This window comes from Phocoena phocoena, chromosome 9 (genome assembly GCF_963924675.1).
Source record: "Phocoena phocoena chromosome 9, mPhoPho1.1, whole genome shotgun sequence".
Taxonomy (NCBI): Eukaryota; Metazoa; Chordata; class Mammalia; order Artiodactyla; family Phocoenidae; genus Phocoena; species Phocoena phocoena.
Window position 1 is genome coordinate 34,742,876 of NC_089227.1, and position 21,819 is coordinate 34,764,694.

The following is a 21,819-nucleotide window of genomic DNA, read 5'->3' on the forward strand; positions in this document are numbered from 1 at the left end:
CAAAGAAGGGAACAGAGCAAAATTGCCAAAATACTTAAATTCCTTTTAAAGAATCTTCCATCAATGACATCTCTCCTATCTAGTCTTCTGGTATATAAACTGGATTAGGTAAGATAACTGCAGGCCTATTTGACTATCTTTTAATGAATCCATTGAAGAGGTGTCTATCATACATAATTAACATCGATTGTCCTCAGCTTGGGACCTTGGTCAAAATTGGGGTCAACACAAATATTCCATTTCATACCTTATTTGATGTACAATTTTAGGTTAGAAAATAGTATAAAATTTTAAGGAAGGCCAAATTCATGGCAAAATGTATTTGAAATGGCAATTCAGTTTCTTTATCTATAATCAGAAGTTTAAAAATGTAATTGCTATCCTTATTCTCAAAGCTAGAAATACACTCTTAGTTTTTAATGGTACCTATATATGCATATATATGTATGCTAAGTAATTGTGGCGGGGGGGGCGGTGCGTGCGTGCGCACGCAACCCATTATCTGGCTCTTGACTATCTCTCTAACATCATCTCTTGCTAGCCCCTCTGCAGATAACTCCAGACACACAGGCCTCCTTGCAGTTCCTTAAACATGTCAAGACTTATTTAGTCCACTCTACAAGAGAGATTCTGTATTTGCTTTTCCCCTTGTCTGGACTACTCTTTCCCACTTCTCTATACGATTCTTCCCTTACTTCATTTACCTCAAATCTCTCCTTAACAATCTTTAAGGCCTTGTTGACAACAAAAACTAACAGAGGTAGCCCTCTCCCTCAGTCTCGCTCTAATTCTTTTTCATGCTTTGTTCTTTCTCCATAGTACTAATTTTCACCTGAAAATATGCTCTACATATATTTGTTTTATAAATGAATAATTAATGACTGAAAATCAGCAAGGTTACTTTTAGTCTGATGCAGGTGACTTATCACAGTGTATCCTTACAGGGATAATATAAGGATTTGTATGTATAAATGTAAGGATAATGTAAGGATTTATATGTAATGTATCCAAAAGTTACATTAAACTTTAGTTTTGTTAATATATATTTTAAACAATTTTGAATCAGTAAAATCCACTATTAGACACATGGAAAGCAAAATACAAATATCAAAGTCGAAAGAAGACATTAGAAGCAATCAGAGAGAAAAGACACAATATCTACACGAAATAATAATTAGATTGGTAACTGCTATTTTACACATCAAAACTGGAAGCCAGAAAAGCATGGAGGATCTTTAACGTGCTGAGAGAAACTGTCAACTCTGTGTACTTAACAGAACTATCTTTCAAGAATGGGGGCAAAAAGATATCATAGATAAACAAAAACTGAAAAACTGTCACTAAAGAAACTTCTAAAAATGTGCTGGAAGAAAGAAAACAAGAAATGGAAGTTTCAGATACAAAGATAAATGTTGAATAAGGAAAATGGTAAATATATGGGAAATTAAAATGAAACACTGATGATATAAACAGGTTAATAATGTCTCACTGCTGATATTACTTTTACAAAAGAGATAAAGCTAAAGTACTATACCATAATAGCATAAAATTAGGACAGGATAATTGCCTTTAAAACATTCTAAAGTTCCTGTGTTGTTAGTGAAGAGAATAAAGTAATTAAGTTTAAGATTTCTTAAATAGGTTAAATTTATAAATGATAATTACTAAAATAATACAAATAATTTGTGTATGTTTTAAAAATTAGAGGTAACAGAGAATGAGATATTTCAATTGAAAAGAAAGCAAAGGGTGAGTGAAAAAAGGATGCACACAATGGTAGGACAAAGAAAAAACAAACTATGATAGAAATACATTTATGTATACTATTGACCATAATAAATTCAACTCCTCAGTTAAAATATACAGTCAGATTAGAAAGCAAAATCCAGCCTAAAGTTATTTATAAGAGATAGACCTAGTATACAGCAAAGACAAACTCCGCAAGAAAAGGGATGGTAAGTAATGAACTAGGCAAATACTAGGAAAGAAAAAAAACTAAAAATGCTATATTAATATCATACAAATTAACTGAGGACAAAAGGCTTTACTTGAGATAAGGCATAAATATTAATAAAAGGTTAAAGAAGGATATAACGATCTTATTTTGTCCATATATAATAACAGAGGTTCATTATAAGGTGACATTTTATACCTACAAGGTTGGCAAACATTTATTTTATTTTAAAAATTTGTTATTATTTATTTCAAATTTATAAATACATATATTTTAAATTTATAAATACGTAAAAATATGTTTAAAATATTTTAATTTTTTGAAGTATATTTGATTCACAATACTATATTAGTTTCAAGTGTACAACACAGTGATTCAAGATTTTACAGATTATACTCCATTTAAAGTTATCATGGGGCGGAGTCAAGATGGCGGCATATGGGAGGACGTGGAGTTTGTGTCTTCCCACAGCTAGGGCACCTGCCGGACACTGGTGGGGGACCTTGACGCCCAAGGAGACGGGAGGAACCCCAGAGCGACCAGGTAGGATGTGAGGGGGAGTGAGGGGGTAGAGAAGTGGAGGATGGACACGACTGGTGCCCCTGAGGGGTGGCTGGGAGAGGGGAGGGGTTCCCACACATCGAGGGAACCTGTGGAGGTTTGCAGGATCAGGGGGCAGTGCACCTAGTATTTCCCCAGTCCAGTCGCCCCGGGAAGCCTGCTGGGCTCCCGGGCCTGGTCCTCCGATCTCCAGGGCCCCTTCTGGCCTCATGGGTCCTAGGGGCGTGGGAGGGAGGAGGGAGGAAAAGGAGGAGAGGCAGATGGTTGGGGGGGATCCTCCAGGACCGGAAGATTAGGAGAGGCGTGGCGGGCGTTTCCCCTACCCACTCAGCCCCGGGAAGCTTGCTGGGCTCCCAGGCCGGAACCCCAGCCCTCCGAGGCCCCCTCTGGGCCACAGTGATCCTAGGGGCATAAGAGGGAGGCAAGGGGAGAAGAGGAAAGGCAGACGGTGTGGTGGGGGGGACCCTCCAGAACCGCGGGATCAGGGGAAGTGCCCTGGGCATTTCCCCTGCCTACTTGGCCTTGGGAAGCCTGTGGGGCTTGAGGGTCTGGTCCCCTGCCTTCCGGGGCCCCCTCCAGCCACAGGGGTCCTAGGGGCATAGAAGGGAGGGTGGGGAAGAAGAAGAGAGGCCAATGGGGAGGGACCCTCCCAGATCAGAAGATGGGGGTGGGGAAATGTGCCTAGCATTTCCCCTGACCACTTTGGCTGAGGGAGCCTGCTGGGATCCAGTACCTGGTCCTCCACCCTCCAAGGCCAGAGGCACTCCTGGGCCCCTCCTGCTGTGTTGAGCCTAAGCCCCATGCCCGCCTCCACCCCCGCCCAGGGATTTTTCCAGCTCTGTGGGTCCTAAACATAGGCCCTGCCCACAACCAAAACCCAGCCCCTGACTAAACCCCACCCCCTACAGCCAAGGCCTTTTCTAGCTTTTCTTTTTTCTTTTCTCTTTTATGTTATTGTGGTTCTGTTTTACCTTCTGGTTGTTGTTTCATGTATATTTTAATTTTTTCTACCATATCTGTTAGTTTTCCAATCTTATTTTATTTTTTACTCTGTTATTTTTCTACTCCTTTTTTTTTCTGCCACCCTGCGCAGCTTGCGGGACCTTGGTTCACAAGCCGGGGGTCCAACCTGATCTTCTGCAGTAGGAGGTCCGAGTCGCAACTACTGGACTAACAGAGAACCTCAGACCCCAGGGAATATGTGTCAGTGAGGTCTCCTGGAGGTCCTCATCTTAGCAGCAAGACCCAGCAAAAGCACTTCGAAGAGGGAAGTTTATAGCAATTGAAGCTCACCTCAAGAAACAAGAAAAGTCTCAAGTAAACAATCTAACCTTACATGTAAAAAAAAACTAGAGAAAGAAGAACAAAGAAAACCTAAACTCAGTAGAAAGAAAGAAATCATAAAGATCAGAGCAGAAATAAATGAAATAGAAATGAAGAAAATAGCAAAGATCAATAAAACTAAAAGTTGGTTCTTTGAGAAGATACACAAAATTAATAAGACTTTAGCCAGACTCATCCAAAAAAAAAAAAAAGGTGGGGGGAGAGGATGCAAATCAATAAAATTAGAAATGAAAAAGGAGAAATCACAAGTGACACTGCAGAAATACAAAGGATTAAAAGAGACTACTACAAACAAGTATATGCCAATAAAATAGACAACCATGAAGAAATAAACAAATTCTTGGTAAGGTACAATTTTCCAAGACTGAACCAGGAAGAATTAGAAAATAAAGCAGACTTATCATAAGTCATGAAACTGAAACTGTAATTAAAAATCTTCCAACAAAAGAAGTCCTGGGCCAGATGGCATCACAGGTGAATTCTATCAAACATTTAGAGAAGAGCTAACTAACACCTATCCTTCTCAAACTCTTCCAAAAAACTGGCGAGGGAGGAACACTTCCAAATTTGTTCTACGAGGCCACCATCACCCTGATACCAAAATCTGACAAAGATATCACAAGAAAAGAAAATTAGAGACCAATATCACTGATGAACATAGATGCATAAATCCTGAACAAATTACTAGCAAACAGAATCCAACAACATATTAAAAGGATCATACATCATGATCAAGTAGGATTTATCCTACGAATGCAAGGATTCCTCAGTATACGCAAATCAATCAACGTGATAAACAAAACTAACAAACTGAAGAATAAAAACCATATGATCATCTTAATAGATGCAGAGAAAGCTTTTGACAAAATTCAATACCGATTTATGATAAAAACTCTCCAGAAAATGGGCACAGAGGGAACCTAGCTCAACATAATAAAGGCCATATATGACAAACTCACAGCAAATATCATTCTCAATGGTGAAAAACTGAAAGCATTTCCTCGAAGATCAGGAACAAGGCAAAGATGTCCACTCTTGCTACTCTTATTCAACATAGTTTGGAAGTCCTAGCCACAACAGTCAGAGAAGAAAAAAGAAATAAAAGGAATCCAAATTGGAAAAGAAGTAGTAAAACTGTCACTGTTTGCAGATGTATACATTAAAAATCCTGAATATGCCACCACAAAACTACTAGATCTCATCAATGAACTTGGTAAAGTTGCAAGATACCAAATTAATGCACAGCGATCTCTTGCATTTCTATAAACTAACAACAAAAAATCAGGAGAAATTAAGGAAACAATCCCATTTACCATTGCAACAAAAAGAATAAAATACCTAGGAATAAACCTGCCTGAGGAGGCAAATGACTTGTACTCATAAAACTGTAAAACTGATGAAAGAAATCAAAGATGACATAAGCAGATGGAAAAATATACCATGTTATTGGATTGGAAGAATCAATATTGTGAAAATAACTATACTACCCAAAGCGATCTACAGATTCAACGCAATCCCTATCTAACTACCAATGGCATTCTTCACGAAATTAGAACACAAAATTTTACAATTTGTATGGAAACACAAAAGACCCCGAATAGCCAAAGCAGTCTTGAGAAAGAAAAACGGAGCTGGAGTAATCAGGCTCCCAGACTTCAGACTATACTATAAAGCTACAGTAATCAAGACAGTATGGTACTAGCACAAAAACAGAAATATAGATCAATGGTACAGCATACAAAGCCCAGAGATAAACCCACACACATATGGTCATGTAATTTATGACAAAGGAGGCAAGAACTTACAATGGAGAAAAGACAGCCTTTTCAATAAGTGGTGCTGGGAAAACTGGACAGCTACATGTAAAAGAATGAAATTAGAACACTCCCTAACACCATATATAAAAATAAACTCAATAGATAAAAGACCTAAATGTAAGACCAGACACCATAAAACTCTTAAGAGGAAAACACAGGAAAAACACTCTTTGACATAAATCACAGCAAGTTCTTTTTTGACCCCCCTCCAACAGTAATGAAAATAAAAACAGAAATAAACAAAGAGGACTTAATTAAACTTAAAAGCTTTTACACAGCAAAGGAAACCATAAACAAGACGAAAAGACAATGCTCAAAAGGAGAGAAAATATTTGCAAATGAAGCAATGGAGAAAGAATTAATCTCCAAAATATACAAACAGCTCATGGAGCTCAATATCAAAAAAACAAACAACCCAATTAAAAAATGGGCAGAAGGGCTTCCCTGGTGGCGCAGTGGTTGAGAGTCCGCCTGCTGATGCAGGGGACACAGCTTCATGTCCTGGCCCAGGAAAATCCCACATGCCACGGAGCGGCTAGGCTCGTGAGCCATGGCCACTGAACCTGCGCGTCCGGAGCCTGTGCTCCGCAACGGGAGAGGCCACAACAGTGAGAGGCCCGCGTACTGCAAAAAAAAAAAAAGGGCAGAAGACCTAAACAGACATTTCACCAAAGAAGACCTACAGATGGCCAAGAGGCACATAGAAAGATGCTCAATAGTACTAATTATTAAAGAAATGCAAATCAAAACTACAATGATGTATCACCTCACACCAGTCAGAATAGCCTTCATCAAAAAAGCTACAAACAATAAATGCTGGAGAGGGTGTGGAGAAAAGAGAACCCTTTTGCACTGTTGGTTGGAATGTAAATTGATAGTCACTATGGAGAACAGTATGGAGGTGACTTAAAAATCTAAATATAGAACTACCATATGACCCAGCAATCCCATTACTGGGCATGCACCCTGAGAAAACCATAATTCAAAAGGACATATGTAGCCAAATGTTCACTGCAGCACTATTTACAACAGCCAGGACATGGAAACAATTTAAATGTCCAATGACAAATGAATGGATAATGAAGATGTGGTACATATATACAATGGAATATTACTCAGCCATGAAAAGGAATGAAATTGGGTCATTTGTAGAGATGTGGATGGACCTAGTCTGTCACACAGAGTGAAGTAAGCCAGAGAGAGAAAACCAAATATCATATATTAATGCATATATGTGGAATCTACAAAAATGGTACAGATGAACCTATTTGCAGGGCAGGAATAGATGTAGAGAATGGACTCCGAGGGGAAAGGGAAGGTGGGACGAATTGGGAGATTAGGTTTGACATAAATACACTACCATGTGTAAACTAGATAGCTAGTGGGAACCTGCTGTATAGCACAGGGAGCTCAGCTCGGTGCTCTGTGATGACTTAGATGGGTGGGATGGCGGGGGAGGGAGGCCCCAGAGGGAGGGGATATGGTTATACATATAGCTGATTCACTTCACTGTACTGCAGAAGCTAGCACAACATTGTAAAGCAATCATATTCCAATTTACAAAAATAAATAAAGTTATCATAAAATATTGGCTATAATACCTATGCTGCACATTATATCCTTATACTTTTATACCTAGAAGTTTGTACCTCTTAATCTCCTTCCGTTGTTTGGCTCCTGTCCCCACTGGTAAACACTAGTTTATTTTCTGTATCTGTGAGTCCGTTTCTGTTTTGTTATATTTTCTTGATTTTTTTTAGATTCCCCAAACAAGTGAAAACATATAGTATTTGCCTTTCTCTAACTTACTTCACTAAGCACGATACCATCCAGCCCCATCCACATTGGTGCAAATGGCAAAACTTCATTCATTTTTACGGCTGAGTAATATCCCATTGTGTATATATACCACATTTTCTTTATCCATTCACCTGCTGATGGACACTTAGGTTATTTCCATATCTTGGCTATTATAAATAATGCTGCTATGAACATAGGGTTCAATGTATCTTTTTGATTTAGTGTTTTTGCTTTTTTGGATATATACCCAGGAGTAGAACTGCTGGATCCTATGGTAGTTCTATTTTTAATTTTTTGAGGAACCTCCATACTGTTTTCCATAGTGGCTGCACCAATTTACATTCCCACCAACAGTGTACGTGGGTTCCCTCTTCTCCACATCCTCACCACCATTCATTATTTGTTGCCATTCTGACAGGTTTGAGGTGACATCTCATTGTGGTTTTAATTTGCATTTTCCTTATGATTTGTGATATTGAGCATACTTTCATGTAAGATTTGTAAACATTTAAAAATGTGAAAATGCCAAATACAGACAGAAGTGGAGAGCCCTGGAAATTCTTATGCGCTGCTGGTGGGGTTTGAAATTGGCACAATGACTTAGGTATTTGTTCTCTATATGTCACCTTTTTTTGTTCCTCAACTCCTCCATTACACTGTCTTCTTTTAAGTTAAACAGGTATTCTCTAGTGTAGCATTTTAATTTCTTGGTCATTTCTTTTAATATATTTTTGAGTTATTTTCCTGCCTGTTGTCCAGTGGATTATACTTAGCATCTTAACTTTTAACAATCTAGTTCAGACATGAGCCACATTTTAACAGTATCCAAAAACTTTGTTTTGCTATTATATAGCTCCATTCCCAATCCCCTACTTCATGCTTCTACTGTTATACAAACTACATCTTTATACACTGACTTATGGCTATTGTTTTATGCAGTTGTCTTTTAAATCTGAGAGAAGAATAAGAGTTACAAAAAATACAATTATACTATCAATTATATTTATTTATGTAATTACTTTTACTGATGCTCATTATTTCTTCATGTGAATTCATGAGCTTCTTTGCATCTTTCATAATTTTATGTAGCAAACTGGGCATTTTAAGCAATATAATATGACAATTCTGGAAATCAGATTTTTACCACTCCCTAGGGTTTGTCATTGTTGCTTTGTTCGTTTGTTGATTCTTCTGAACTAATTCTATAAAGACTGTATTCTATGTTGAGTGTGGGACTGAAGTCTTTGTTTGCTTAACTCAGTGGTTGGTCAGTTAATAATCAGATAGAGATTTCCTTAAATGCCTGGAACCAACAGTTCCCAGCCTTTTATAAGGGGCCCTGCCCATGTGTGTTGGACACACTTTCAATACTGGGTCTGCGATCTGACAGCTCTTCCTTGGCCTTTACTTCTGGTTTGAGCAGAGCCTCAAAGTCAGCTTGAGATGAGACTTTAGGGCCTTTCAATCTTTCCTGAGTGTGGTGTGAACACAGCCCTGAGTATGCACACAGTCCTATCAGACACATGACCTTCTAGATTCTTAGGAGTCTGATAGGGCTTGCCATAGCGCTTATGCACATCTCATTCCCCAGTTTTTTCTGGAAGCTTTTGGTTAGTTTGTTGTTTTCTCTACTGTTGTCCACCACTTCAGGCAGCCATAAGTTAATCAATTACCTTTAATTTTTTTCAACAAGTGCTTCTGAGGAAAGGCTTTTCACTCTAAGTCCAGACAAATAAAGACAACTTTGTAACTGGGGACTTGTACTAAAGGACCAGACGGGCCAAATAGTGAAAATTTTCTGGGAATGAGGCTTTGAAGAAGCTTCAGCCCCATTCTGCCCTGTCTGGAGACTGCTAAATTATTGGTTTTCATTTGGAATAAGACTACTGGGGAGCTGGAAAGGGTTAAATGAGAAAGGGTGAATTAAAACACCACGAAGTTCACTGTTCTCATGAAGATGTAGCCAGTTTTCTTTTGAATACGTGCTTCCTGAGATGTTACAAGCTTTTGGTTAATTTCCTGGGTTTTTAAAATAATTAATTCTAATTCTGCGAAAAGTGCCATTGGTAATTTGATGGGGATTTGCACTGAATCTGTAGATTGCTTTGGGTAGTAGAGCCATTTTCACAATGTTGATTCTTCCTATCCAAGACCATGGCAAATCTCTCCATCTGTTTGTGTTGTCTTTGATTTCTTTCATCAGTATCTTTAGTTTTCTGAGTACAGGTCATTTTCCTCTCTAGGTAGGTTTATTCCTAGGTAGTTTATTCTTTTTGTTGCAATGGTAAATGGAACTGTTTCCTTAATTTCTCTTTCTGATTTTTCATTGTTAGTGTATAGGAATGCAAGAGATCGTATCCTGCAACTTTACCAAATTCACTGATGAGCTCTACTAGTTTTGTGGTGGCATCTTTACGATTTTCTATGTACAATATCATGCCATCTGCCAACAGTTACAGTTTTACTTCTTCTTTTCCAATTTGGATTCCTTTTATTTCTTTTTCTTCTCTGCCATGACTAGGACTTCCAAAACTATGCTGAATAACAGTGGCGAGAGTGGACATCCTTGTCTTATTCCTGCTCTTAGAGGAAATGCTTTCAGTTTTTCACCATTGAGAATGATGCTTGCTACAGGTTTGTCACATATGGCCTTTATTATGTTGAGGTAGTTTCCCTCTATGCCCACTTTCTGGAAAGTTTTTGTCATAAATGGGTGTTGAATTTTGTCAACAGCTTTTTCTGCAACTATTGAGATGATCATATGGTTCTGATTCTTCAATTTGTTAGTGTGGTGTGTCACGCCAATTGATTTGCGTATATTGAAGAATATTTGTATCCCTGGGATAAATCCCACTTGATAATGATGTATGATCCTTTTAATATGTTGTTGGATTCTGTTTGCTAGTATTTTGTTGAGGATTTTTGTGTCTATGTTCATCAGTGATATCGTCTGTAACTTTCTTTTTTTTCCTATCAAATTACCAATGGCATTGGTAATTTTTTTTACAATTTTTTTTACAATTTGTATGGAAACACAAAAAACTCTGAATAGCCAAAGCAATCTTAAGAAAGAAAAACGGAGCTGGAAGAATCAGGCTCCCTGACTTCAGGCTATACTGCAAAGCTACAGTCATCAAGACACTATGGTTGATAGCACAAAAGAAGAAATATAGATCAATGGAACAGGATAGAAAGCCCAGAGATAAATCCACATACCTATGGTAACTTAATCTATGACAAAGGCGGCAAGAATATAGAATGGAGAAAAGACAATCTCTTCAATAAGTAGTGCTGGGAAAACTGGAGAGCTACATGTAAAAGAATGAAATTAGAACATTCCCTAACACCATACACAAAAATAAACTCAAAATGGATTACAGACCTAAATATAAGGCCACACACTATAAAGCTCCTAGAGGAAAACATAGGCAGAACACCCTTTGACATAAATCACAGCAGGATCTTTTTTGACCCACCGCCCAGAGTAATGAAAATAAAAACAAAAATAAATGGGACCTAATGAAACTTAAAAGCTTTTGCACAGCAAAGGGAACCATAAACAAGAGGAAAAGATAATCCTCAGAATGGGAGAAAATATTTGCAAATGAAGCAACTGACAAGGGATTAATCTCCAAAATATACAAACAGCTCATGCAGCTCAGTATAAAAAAAACAAACAACCCAATTAAAAAGTGGGCAAAAGTCCTAAATAGACATTTCTCCAAAGAAGACATACAGATGGCCAACAAACACATGAAAAGATGCTCAACATCACTAATTATTAGAGAAATACAAATCAAAATTACAATGAGATATCACCTCACACCAGTCAGAATGGCCATCCCCCAAAAATCTACAAACAATAAATGCTGGAGAGGGTGTGGAGAAAAGGGAACCCTCTTACACTGTTGGTAGGAATGTAAATTGGTACAGCCACTATGGAGGACAGTATGGAGGTTCCTTAAAAAACTAAAAATAGAACTACCATATGACCCAACAATCCCACTCCTGGGCATATACCCGGAGAATAATTCAAAAGATACATGCACCCCAATGTTCACTGCAGCAATATTTACAATAGCCAGGATATGGAAGCAACCTAAATATCCATCAACAGAGGAATGGATAAAGAAGATGTGGTACATATATACAATGGAATATTACTCAGCCATAAAAAGGAACGAAATTGGGTCATGTGTAGAGATGTGGATGGACCTAGAGACTGTCATACAGAGTGAATTAAGTCAGAAAAACAAATACCATATATTAATGCATATATGTGGAATCTAGAAAAATGGTATAGATGAACTTATCTGCAAAGCAGAAATAGAGACACAGACATAGAGAACAAACATATGGATACCAAGGCGGGGAAGGGAGGTGGGAGGGATTGGGAGATTGGGATTGACATATATACACTACTATGTATAAAACAGATAACTAATGAGAACAGACTGTATAGCACAGGGAACTCTACTCATTGTTCTGTGGTGACCTAAATGGGAAGGAAATCCAAGGAAGAGGGGATACACGTATATGTGTGGCCAATTCACTTTGCTGTACAGTAGAAACTAACACAACATTGTAAAGCAACTATACTCCAACAAAAGATTTTTAAAAATTAATTCTGATAAATTTTGCCAGTTTCATCACTGATTTCATGGAGTGAAGAATTTTCAGAGGTTTAAACTGTTATTTTTGCTCATGTCATTGTGGCAAAATGACTTCGGAATTCTACCTTGCATTACTCTCTGAAATTTATTATGTTTCTATCCTAGGAGCTTACCATTTTACTCTTAGTTATGTCATAGTTCAAGAGTGTTCACAGCAGCACTGATCAAAAGAGCAAAAGCCTGTAAACAACTATACTGTCCAACAGAAGAATGAATAAACAAATTATGATGTACAAGGAAAATGGATAAATCACAGCTATGTAAATAGGATAAATCCTCATAACATGATTTTAAGTTGGGGGAGAGAAATCTGAGAAATAAAACATTCAATAAGATTCCATTTTTTATAAAGATCTACAACATATGGTTAACACTATTAAAGGGAAAGGAATAATTTAAAAAATACAACAGATTAATAATTACTCCTGGGTCAAAAGATAGGAATGAGATAAGTACTGAAAGAACTTTAATAGTGTTAGCACAGTACTATTTCTTTAGTTGGATGAAGGGCTCACATCCAACCATATTATTATGATTTGTAAGTTATTAATGTAACTCATTTTTTGTATGTATTAAATGTTTTACAGTAATAAAAAGGAAAGAATCTAGACTATTTTAAAAAGATAGCTTTAACCCCTTTTTTCTTACATATTTGTGCCACCTCTACAAGAAATTCCTTATAAAGTGTTGAAAGAGAAGAGAGAATTGTGACACTTACAGGCTTTGCCATTTATTAAACTGTGTGCAGGATCTTAAAAAGTTACTTGATGTCTCTGAGCTGGTATCCTATTGGTGGTACTTACTTTTGGTGGACACTGTGAGAATAATGACAAATTACATGTAAACTGTCCAATCTATAGTAGATACTTAATGAATGGCAGGTATTATTAGCAACATGATATCACAATATGCATTCAAACCGTAAAGAAATCCATACATTTTTCAGATAATCAGATGGGAATTTTCTTGACAAAAATTTCCAGACAACTAAAGCAATTTTTACTTTTTTATGAAATTACAGCATTGCCAAAATGGCATCAAAGGGCATTCTTATAGTAAAACTAGATAACCGTTGAATCATTTTTTCCCCAGATATATTGAAGCATAACTGACAAATAAAAATTATATACTTTAAGCTAACATATTTGGCACCATTTTTTGAACAAAATATTGAATATTTATAACTTGAAAAATGCTCATCTTTTAAAGATTTCTATTTCTAGACATACTTCCTTAAATGATCTTTAGAACAATAAAACCATTTTGAGATAACTATTCTTCCAATTATAGTTTCCAATACAACAAACATGTCAGCATTTCCAGAATATTTATGTTCCCTAGTTCTAGATTCTGAGAAATAGCCAACTTGGGTATTTGTAGGTTTGAGAAATTTCCACTTGCATGGATTTTTTTAAAAATATCTTGTTAAAAACCTGGAAAACTTGAAAGTCCCCACACTTTCCACAGAACTCCACTGAGCATGTCCACGCTGTGCAAAAAAATACACCCACTTACTGCTGTAGTTTGCTGCACACGCTTAGTTTAAGCATCAACATGAGACCCACTCCCTGTGCCTGGATTATACCTCTAATTCCTTTAGCCCATTAGTATCTGCAGGTGAAGAAAGGACAGAACCTGTCAAAAGTTAGGGGAACAATCATGATCGAGCTTAATATCAAGGAAAAATTCCAGGTAATGAAATTTGCCTTTGGCATTTTCCTTGTTTGGGCGCCCTTATTATCTCCTAGGTCCCCAGCCCCTAAGAGTTTGGTGACCTCCCTCCAGCTATCTCGAACCTCTCAGTTCAGCACCCCATCCAGGCCCACCCTGTTTGAAATAAAGCTCTTAATTCTTCTCTAATTTCCAAGCAAAATGAGTGCAGACTCACAAAATGCAGTCTTTTAATATGTCAATGTTGTTTCAAGTTACAGATTTACTGGGAGAAAGAGGTAGAACACGTGAGAACTGAATGTAGATGCAGAAAATGATAAACAAAACACTGAAGTTTTCTTTGTTCACATCTCTTATCAGAGGATAACTTACCAGTGTCCTCAAATAAGCTTCCCTATTTTCTTCCTAGATCTGAATGAAGTGACTCCACAGCCATGAGTGTTAATGCTCCTGGCCAGCAGGTGTACCTGTCCAGTCATACTGGAGTCTGGAACAGGTAGACACTGAGTAACATTTTTGGTTAGCTAGAGGTCCCTGAACATGGCTATCTACCACAATTCTTGGCTATCTACAGTGGCATTCCCATAGGCCTCATCAAATTATTAGCAACAAAAGGATTCAGTCTCTTGGTCTGTCAGCACTAGTCCATTTGTTATGGTCCTGCCTGTCTTGGACTTTTACTTTGGGCTAACAATCAGAGAGATAAACCAGCTACACTGCCTGGAATATTCAGCAAAGGAAGGTGAAATCAGTTGTGGAATATCTACTATTTGGTATGTCATGGTGTATATAACTGATAACCAGATCCACTTCTCATTTGCAAATAGCTCAGAATGTCAAAACCAGGTACAACCTTCAACATTATCAATTCTACCCTACTGATTTTGTGGAACGAGATACTGAGGCCCAGAGATATTAAGTGATCTGCCACAAGTGACACAGAATTTAAGTGGCAGAGCCTGGATCAATGTTTCTTGATTTTTATGCTGGCTCTTTTTCCCTATTCTTCTCTTTTTTTTTTTATCATACTTGCTGATTTCTCAACCAAGGGGAGGAAAAGCATTTGTATGAATCCTTGATCTTAACATAAACAGCCAATGCTAGTTAGTACAGCTGGTGGTCAGCATGTCCATACTATTGTTGACACTCTGTTTTTAACTGGCTATTTTAAATGACTACCTCCTAAAAAATATAATTAGGTTTTTGTTCAACACTCTTCACACATACATTTGGCAATTCTGCACTCCATGAGGTTAATAGCAATAATGATTTTGAGTGTAATATGTGGGCATTCTACTTGAGAAGGTTTCAGAATGACTGATTCAACTTCAACAAAATCAAAACAATTAGAAACTGTGAAATGCTAACAATCATTTTTGTTTTTTATTAAGTGGGTCTGTGCTGGCATCATCTTTTTAAAATTATAATATTGTGGCCTGGCTGTTGTCTGTCATTTGAATTCTTTTGAAAATAAGACTTAAATACTTCTTTTAAAATGTCAGTTGATTCTAGTGCTACAAGTGACATATTCAAACAGGAAGAATTATTCCTCAAGTGCTACTGGGAGAGAGCCAAAACCTCTCCATAAGGCTGATTCCTTTCTTCTTTTCAATAAATAGCTCATTATCAAAGGTAAAGACTGAGTATTAAGCACCACATTAATGGCCTAAGAAATCTCCTGAGATGAGCAATTAATATCCTAATGCTGATCGTGTCAACTTAACATGAGGTGCATATATATATATATATATTTAAATATAGCCCACCTTATCATAATGCTATTTCTGTAGGTTTTGACTTAAAGAGTTAGAGCAAAGACTTCTGGGGCAGACAATGTGTTGTAAAGTGCACATTCCTACCCTGCATTTTTAATCACAAGTGAAATAGTCAGGTGTAATTGAATAAAAATTCATTAGGCATAAAGAAAAATAATCCTAATTAGATTTTATTTTAGATGAACAAAACTCACAGTGCCTATATTGTTGGTTACAATATATTTCCCCTAAGCCCCACAATTACTAAAAATACCAAATCAATCACTGCCCAGATTTCATTATGAAGTGTGTGAACCAGTGCATTAAAAAGCTATGTTAGCACCAACAAAGTTTATTGGGGCAACTGCATTCAAGATGCACATGGTATACCTTTAAATAGCACTGTTAAAATACCAAATAAAATGTCAACGTCTGTCAGGTCTCTGGCTTTTATAAATTGTTTAGACTGGGAAACGTTGGGGTTTGGACATTGTTCTTTTCACATGATGTAGAAAAGAAGAGACCATAAAAAGAAAAGAACAATAAAGCGTAGTTCATTTCTGAAGTTCTTTCATGGAAAAACATACTCTGGATCATTACCCTTCTAGTCAACAATTTCCTTCTTCCTCCCAATCCTTCCCGTCTGATATTTACCTTTCTCCCCACCCCCACCCCCTTCTCTCTGGGTGGTATTCTGAGCTTATACACAGTACTCAGTAATCATATGTTTTATGTCGCTTCAAAAGAGAATCCCAGGAGGGCATGACTGGTATGTATATACTGGGTATTTTTAACCTGGACCATAGCTTTACTCACCATTTCTATGCTCTTAAAAATACACCAGAGTGCCCTAACCGCAGAGTTTCCCCAAGGAGAGGAAGGCCCTGGGAGCACGATCAGCTACTACCTACCTACACACTAGTTATTATCACACCTTAGTGGCCATCTCTTTGCCCTCTTCCCTCCGCCCCTTTCCTTTTATTACCACACCACACTCCCCACAATTCCCAAACAACAACATCTCTGTTTCAGCGTCTTCTCTGGATTTCCCACACTTAATGCAATCCAGACCTCACCTTCAGCTCTCCTGAGGCCACTTTGGAAGCCAGCTCGATGACACAGCCAACGGCCATGCGTGCAGCACCGGACGAGTGCAGCTCATTCCAAATGGTGTCACTGTCCACCTGAGCAAACAGTGAGCAGAGCCCGCAGGAGAGAGAGGAGGAGAAAGAGAAGGAGAAGGAGTAGACGAAAGGGGGGGGGAGGGAGTTCAGGAGAGGGGAGAGAGAGAGAAAGCAAATTTGTGAGGAAGGGCTGGCACAGTAACAGCCTATGTACAATAACATTAGTCTTCCGTCTTGGCCAGCTGAAAAGGCCTTCTGCACACGGCTTTGCTTATACTTTTTCTCTACACTGACTTCTCCAATGGAAACACATTCCTGCCATGCCTCACTGCCATTCCCTGTTTAGATTTCTCATTACAAACAGCATTACATAGGCCAGATCTGGCGTAGCTACAGGCTTGCTAGAAACCAGGCCCCAGTAGTAGATAGAGTAAAAGCTAAGAGCACTTAGCTATACATAAAAATCGGATTTGCAAGTGCTAGAGGGGGAAAATTCAAACACCTTTCTGGCTGCAGGTTTACGGGGAGCCAAAAACAATTATTAGGCAGGTAGCAGTAGCAGTCAGTGAGTGGGAAGGAGCAACCGCAGTTCAGGTTCTCCAACTAAATGGAGGGAGTGTGTGGTCCTCACACTTAAAATATTCTCAACACTCAACTGCAAGGAGAGATTTGACTTTCAAAGTAGAAGCGTAACATTTAGTACAGTTTGGCAGCTAGTCTTAGTGCAAACTAGTATTATTAAAATTAGATAGGCAATAAAATATATGGTTGCTCCTATACTAGAGAACATTATTATCAAAACAAAGCATGAACCAATATTTTGGATTTACCTTTATAAAATGCTGTTTACTCTTTTTTGTGCACACATTAAGAGAACATTTACAACAAGGACAAGAAAAGTACAATAGTAGTGGTTTATAATTGTCATTTTTTTTTTTTTTTTTTTGCAGTACGCGGGCCTCTCACTGCTGTGGCCTCTCCCATTGCGGAGCACAGGCTCCGGACACACAGGCTCAGCGGCCATGGCTCACGGGCCTAGCCGCTCCACGACATGTGGGATCCTCCCGGACCGGGGCACAAACCCGCATCCCCTGCATTGGCAGGCGGACTCTCAACCATTGCGCCACCAGGGAAGCCCTATGTTACATAATTTTAATGTATAAATATGTCATAATATAAAAAAATAACAGTATCAAGCTGTAGAAGTCTATTATTTTAGGACACAGTTGGAGCACTGGGAAGTGCAATAAAAAAATTTGACTGTGCAAATATCAAGACGTCTCAAATGGCTCAAAGAAGGGAACTCTGACACAAAATACAGAATTTTTTTAAAAAGAAGAACTAAAGTGAAGAGGCCTAATGACAGGGAACAAACACAATAAATAATAACTCATTCACAATGCACTAAGCAGTTTCCTAAGCATTTTCACATGCTTTTTGTCATGAGAGCCTTAATAACTTAAATTCTGTTGAGACCAATGAGTAAATACATAATAAATGAGAACACTAAATAAATAAATAGAATATTAAGATTCTCCCAATAACAGCAAAGTGGTAAACAGAGAAGATTCTGGAATTAAACTGTCCAGGTGAAATTATGACTTCACCACTAAAAGGTGATTGACAATAGGCAATCAATTAATTAACAACTCTGTGCTTTGATTCTCTTACCAATGAAATAGCAGCTTTTTAAATTGCCATCTGCATATTAGGTTGGGGAGGATTAAATGAGTACGTGATATGCAACTGTTAGCTACTACTATTTCAGCTATTACGCTCATTTTTGTAATGCCTAACACATAGTTGAGGCCTAATAAGTGGTTAATGAATGAACATACTGTGGCTTAGAGAGGCTACCCAGAAGGTCTGAGGACCCTCACACAGAGCTCTGACCCTAACACATGCCTTTCTACCATACTACTGAAATAACACTTACTTTCTAAGAACATTCAGCCCATGTCATAGTCAACACCATCATGGTCAACACTATGAACTAAAAAGTAAAGGAATCATCAAATGAACCCTAGAACCTAATCATTTACCCTCTAAATTGAGACTTTTATTTTTTTACTAAAACACTGTAAGTAGTTATTTCAGCTTCATGAGGATACAGCCTTCAGGAAAATGGCTGTTCAAGCTAAAAAATAAAAACCAACATTGAGGGGAATTGGGAAGATGGCGGAAGAGTAAGACGCGGAGATCACCTTCCCCCCCACAAATACACCAGAAATACATCTACACGTGGAACAACTCCTACAGAACACCTACTGAACGCTGGCAGAAGACCTCAGACCTCCCAAAAGGCAAGAAACTCCCCACGTACCTGGGTAGGGCAAAAGAAAAAAGAATAAACAGACAAAAGAATAGGGACGGGACCTGCAGCAGTGGGAGGGAGCTGTGAAAGAGGAAAAGTTTCCACACACTAGGAAGCCCCTTCACGGGCAGAGACTGCGGGTGGCGGAGGGGGGGAAGCTTCGGAGCCGCGGAGGAGAGCATAGCAACAGAGGTGCGGAGGGCAAGGCGGAGAGATTCCCGCACAGAGGATCAGTGTCGACCACCACTCACCAGCCCGAGAGGCTTGTCTGCTCACCCACCGGGATGGGCAGGGGCTGGGAGCTGAGGCTCAGGCTTCTGTCGTTGTGCAGGGAGAGGACTGGGGTTGGCGGCGTGAACACAGCCTGCAGGGGGTTAGTGCACCACGCTAGGCGGGAGAGAGTCCGGGGAAAAGTCTGGACCTGCTGAAGAGGCAAGAGACTTTTTCTTCCGTCTTTGTTTCCTGGTGCGCGAGGAGAGGGGATTAAGAGTGCTGCTTAAAGAAGCTCCAGAGACGGGCGCGAGCCGCAGCTAAAAGCGCGGACCCCAGAGGCAGGCATGAGACGCTAAGGCTGCTGCCGCAACCACGAAGCCTGTGTGCGAGCACAGGTCACTATCCACACCTCCCTTCCGGGGAGCCTGTGCAGCCCGCCACTGCCAGGTGTAAGGCCAACTGGCCCGAGGCAGGGAAACACAAACAGATTCACAGGTTGCATCAGACCGAAATTCTCCGGACCACCCAGTTCCAGAAACTACCCTGGAGACATTCCGGACCACCCAGTTCCAGAAACTGCCCTGGAGACATTCCGGACCACCCAGTTCCAGAAACTGCCCTGGAGACATTCCGGACCACCCAGTTCCAGGAACTGACCTGGGGACTTTGAACCCAGCCCAGCCTTCCCGCCTTTCGAGGGGCGGGACCAACGGTCCCCCAAGGATACCCGAAAAGACCACCAAATAAGGAATACCCTGTGCCCTCCCAGATTCACCACACCCCTTTCCCTCTTCCCCTATAAAATCTTGCCCAACCCTCGCCCAGGTGCGACTTCTCTGGCCCCTTTCTCTCGGACCAGTGAACCTCGCCCCGGAGCGCTCCCTAATAAAGCTCACTTGAAGCTTTCCTCTGTTTCGCGGTGTCATTTGTTAAGATCCGACCTTACACCAGGGTCCCGGGATCGAGGGACAACTTCCCCGGGAGAACGCACGGCGCGCCTCAGGCTGGTTCAATGTCCTACTGGCCTCTGCCGCCACAGGCTCGCCCCACATCGTGCTCCTCCCTACCCCCCGGCCTGAGTGAGCCAGAGCTGCATCAGCGGCTCCTTTAACCCCATCCTGTCTGAGCGAAGAACAGACGCCCTCCAGTGACCTACACACAGAGGCGGGGCCAAATCCAAAGCTGAGCCTCGGGAGCTGTGCTAACAAAGAAGAGAAAGGGAAATTTCTCCCAGGAGCCTCAGAAGCAGCGGATTAAAGCTCCACAATCAACTTGATGTACCCTGCATCTGTGGAATACCTGAATAGACAACGAATCATCCCAAAATAAGGAGGTGGACTTTGAGAGCAAGATTTATCATTTTTTCCCCTTTTCCTCTTTTTGTGAGTATGTATGTGTATGCTTCTGTGTGAGATTTTGTCTGTATAGCTCTGCTTTCACCATTTGTCCTACGGTTCTATCCCTCCGCTTTTTTTTTTCTTAAAAAAATTTTTTTTCTTAATAATTATTTTTTATCTTAATAACTTTATTTTATTTTATCCTTTCTTTCTTTCTTTCTTTCCTCCCTCCCTTTTCTTTTCCCTTCTTCCTTTCTTTCTTTCTCTCCTCCCTCCCTCCCTCCCTTTCTTTCTTTCTTTTTCTTCCTTCCTTCCTTCCTTCCTTGCTACCTTCCTTCCTACTTTTTCTCCCTTTTATTCTGAGCCATGTGGATGAAAGGCTCTTGGTGCTGCAGCCAGAAGTCAGTGCTGTGCTTCTGAGGTGAGAGAGCCAACTTCACGACACTGGTCCACAAGAGACCTCCCAGCTCCACATAATAGGAAACGGCAAAAATCTCCCAGGTATCTCCATCTCAACACCAGCACCCAGATTCACTAAATGACCAGCAAGCTACGGTGCTGGACACCCTACGCCAAACAACTAACAAGACACAAACACAACCCCACCCACTACCAGAGAGGTGTCCTAAAATCATAATAAATCCACAGACACCCCAAAACACACCACTAGACGTGGACCTGCCCACCAGAAAGACAAGATCCAGCCTCATCCACCAGAACACAGGCACTAGTCCCCTCCACCAGGAAACCTACACAACCTACTGAACCAACTTTAGCCACTGGGGACAGACACTAAAAACAACGGGAACTACGAACCTGCAGCCTGCAAAAAGGAGACACCAAACACAGTACGATAAGCAAAATGAGAAGACAGAAAAACACACAGCAGGTGAAAGAGCAAGATAAAAACCCACCAGACCTAACAAATGAAGAGGAATTAGGCAGTATACCTGAAAAAGAATTCAGAATAATGGTAGTAAAGATGATGCAAAATCTTGGAAATAGAATACAGAAAATGCAAGAAACGTTTAACAAGGACCTAGAAGAACTAAAGATGAAACAAACAATGATGAACAACACAATAAATGAAATTAAAAATACTCTAGATGAGATCAATAGCAGAATAACTGAGGCAGAAGAACGGATAAGTGACCTGGAAGATAAAATAGTGGAAATAACTACTGCAGAGCAGAATGAAGAAAAAAGAATGAAAAGAACTGAGGACAGTCTCAGAGATCTCTGGGACAACATTAAACG

General features: G+C 39.5%; 1 protein-coding gene across 1 annotated transcript in view; it reads right to left on the bottom strand.

Annotated features, from left to right (window-relative positions):
- Window positions 1-21,819, bottom strand: part of HDAC9 (histone deacetylase 9) — a 580,466-nt gene that overhangs the window by 236,670 nt on the left and 321,977 nt on the right. Inside the window, exon 17 of the mRNA XM_065883429.1 lies at window positions 16,651-16,758. Coding sequence (XP_065739501.1) covers window positions 16,651-16,758 — 108 coding nt within the window. The remainder of the gene's footprint in view (window positions 1-16,650; window positions 16,759-21,819) is intronic.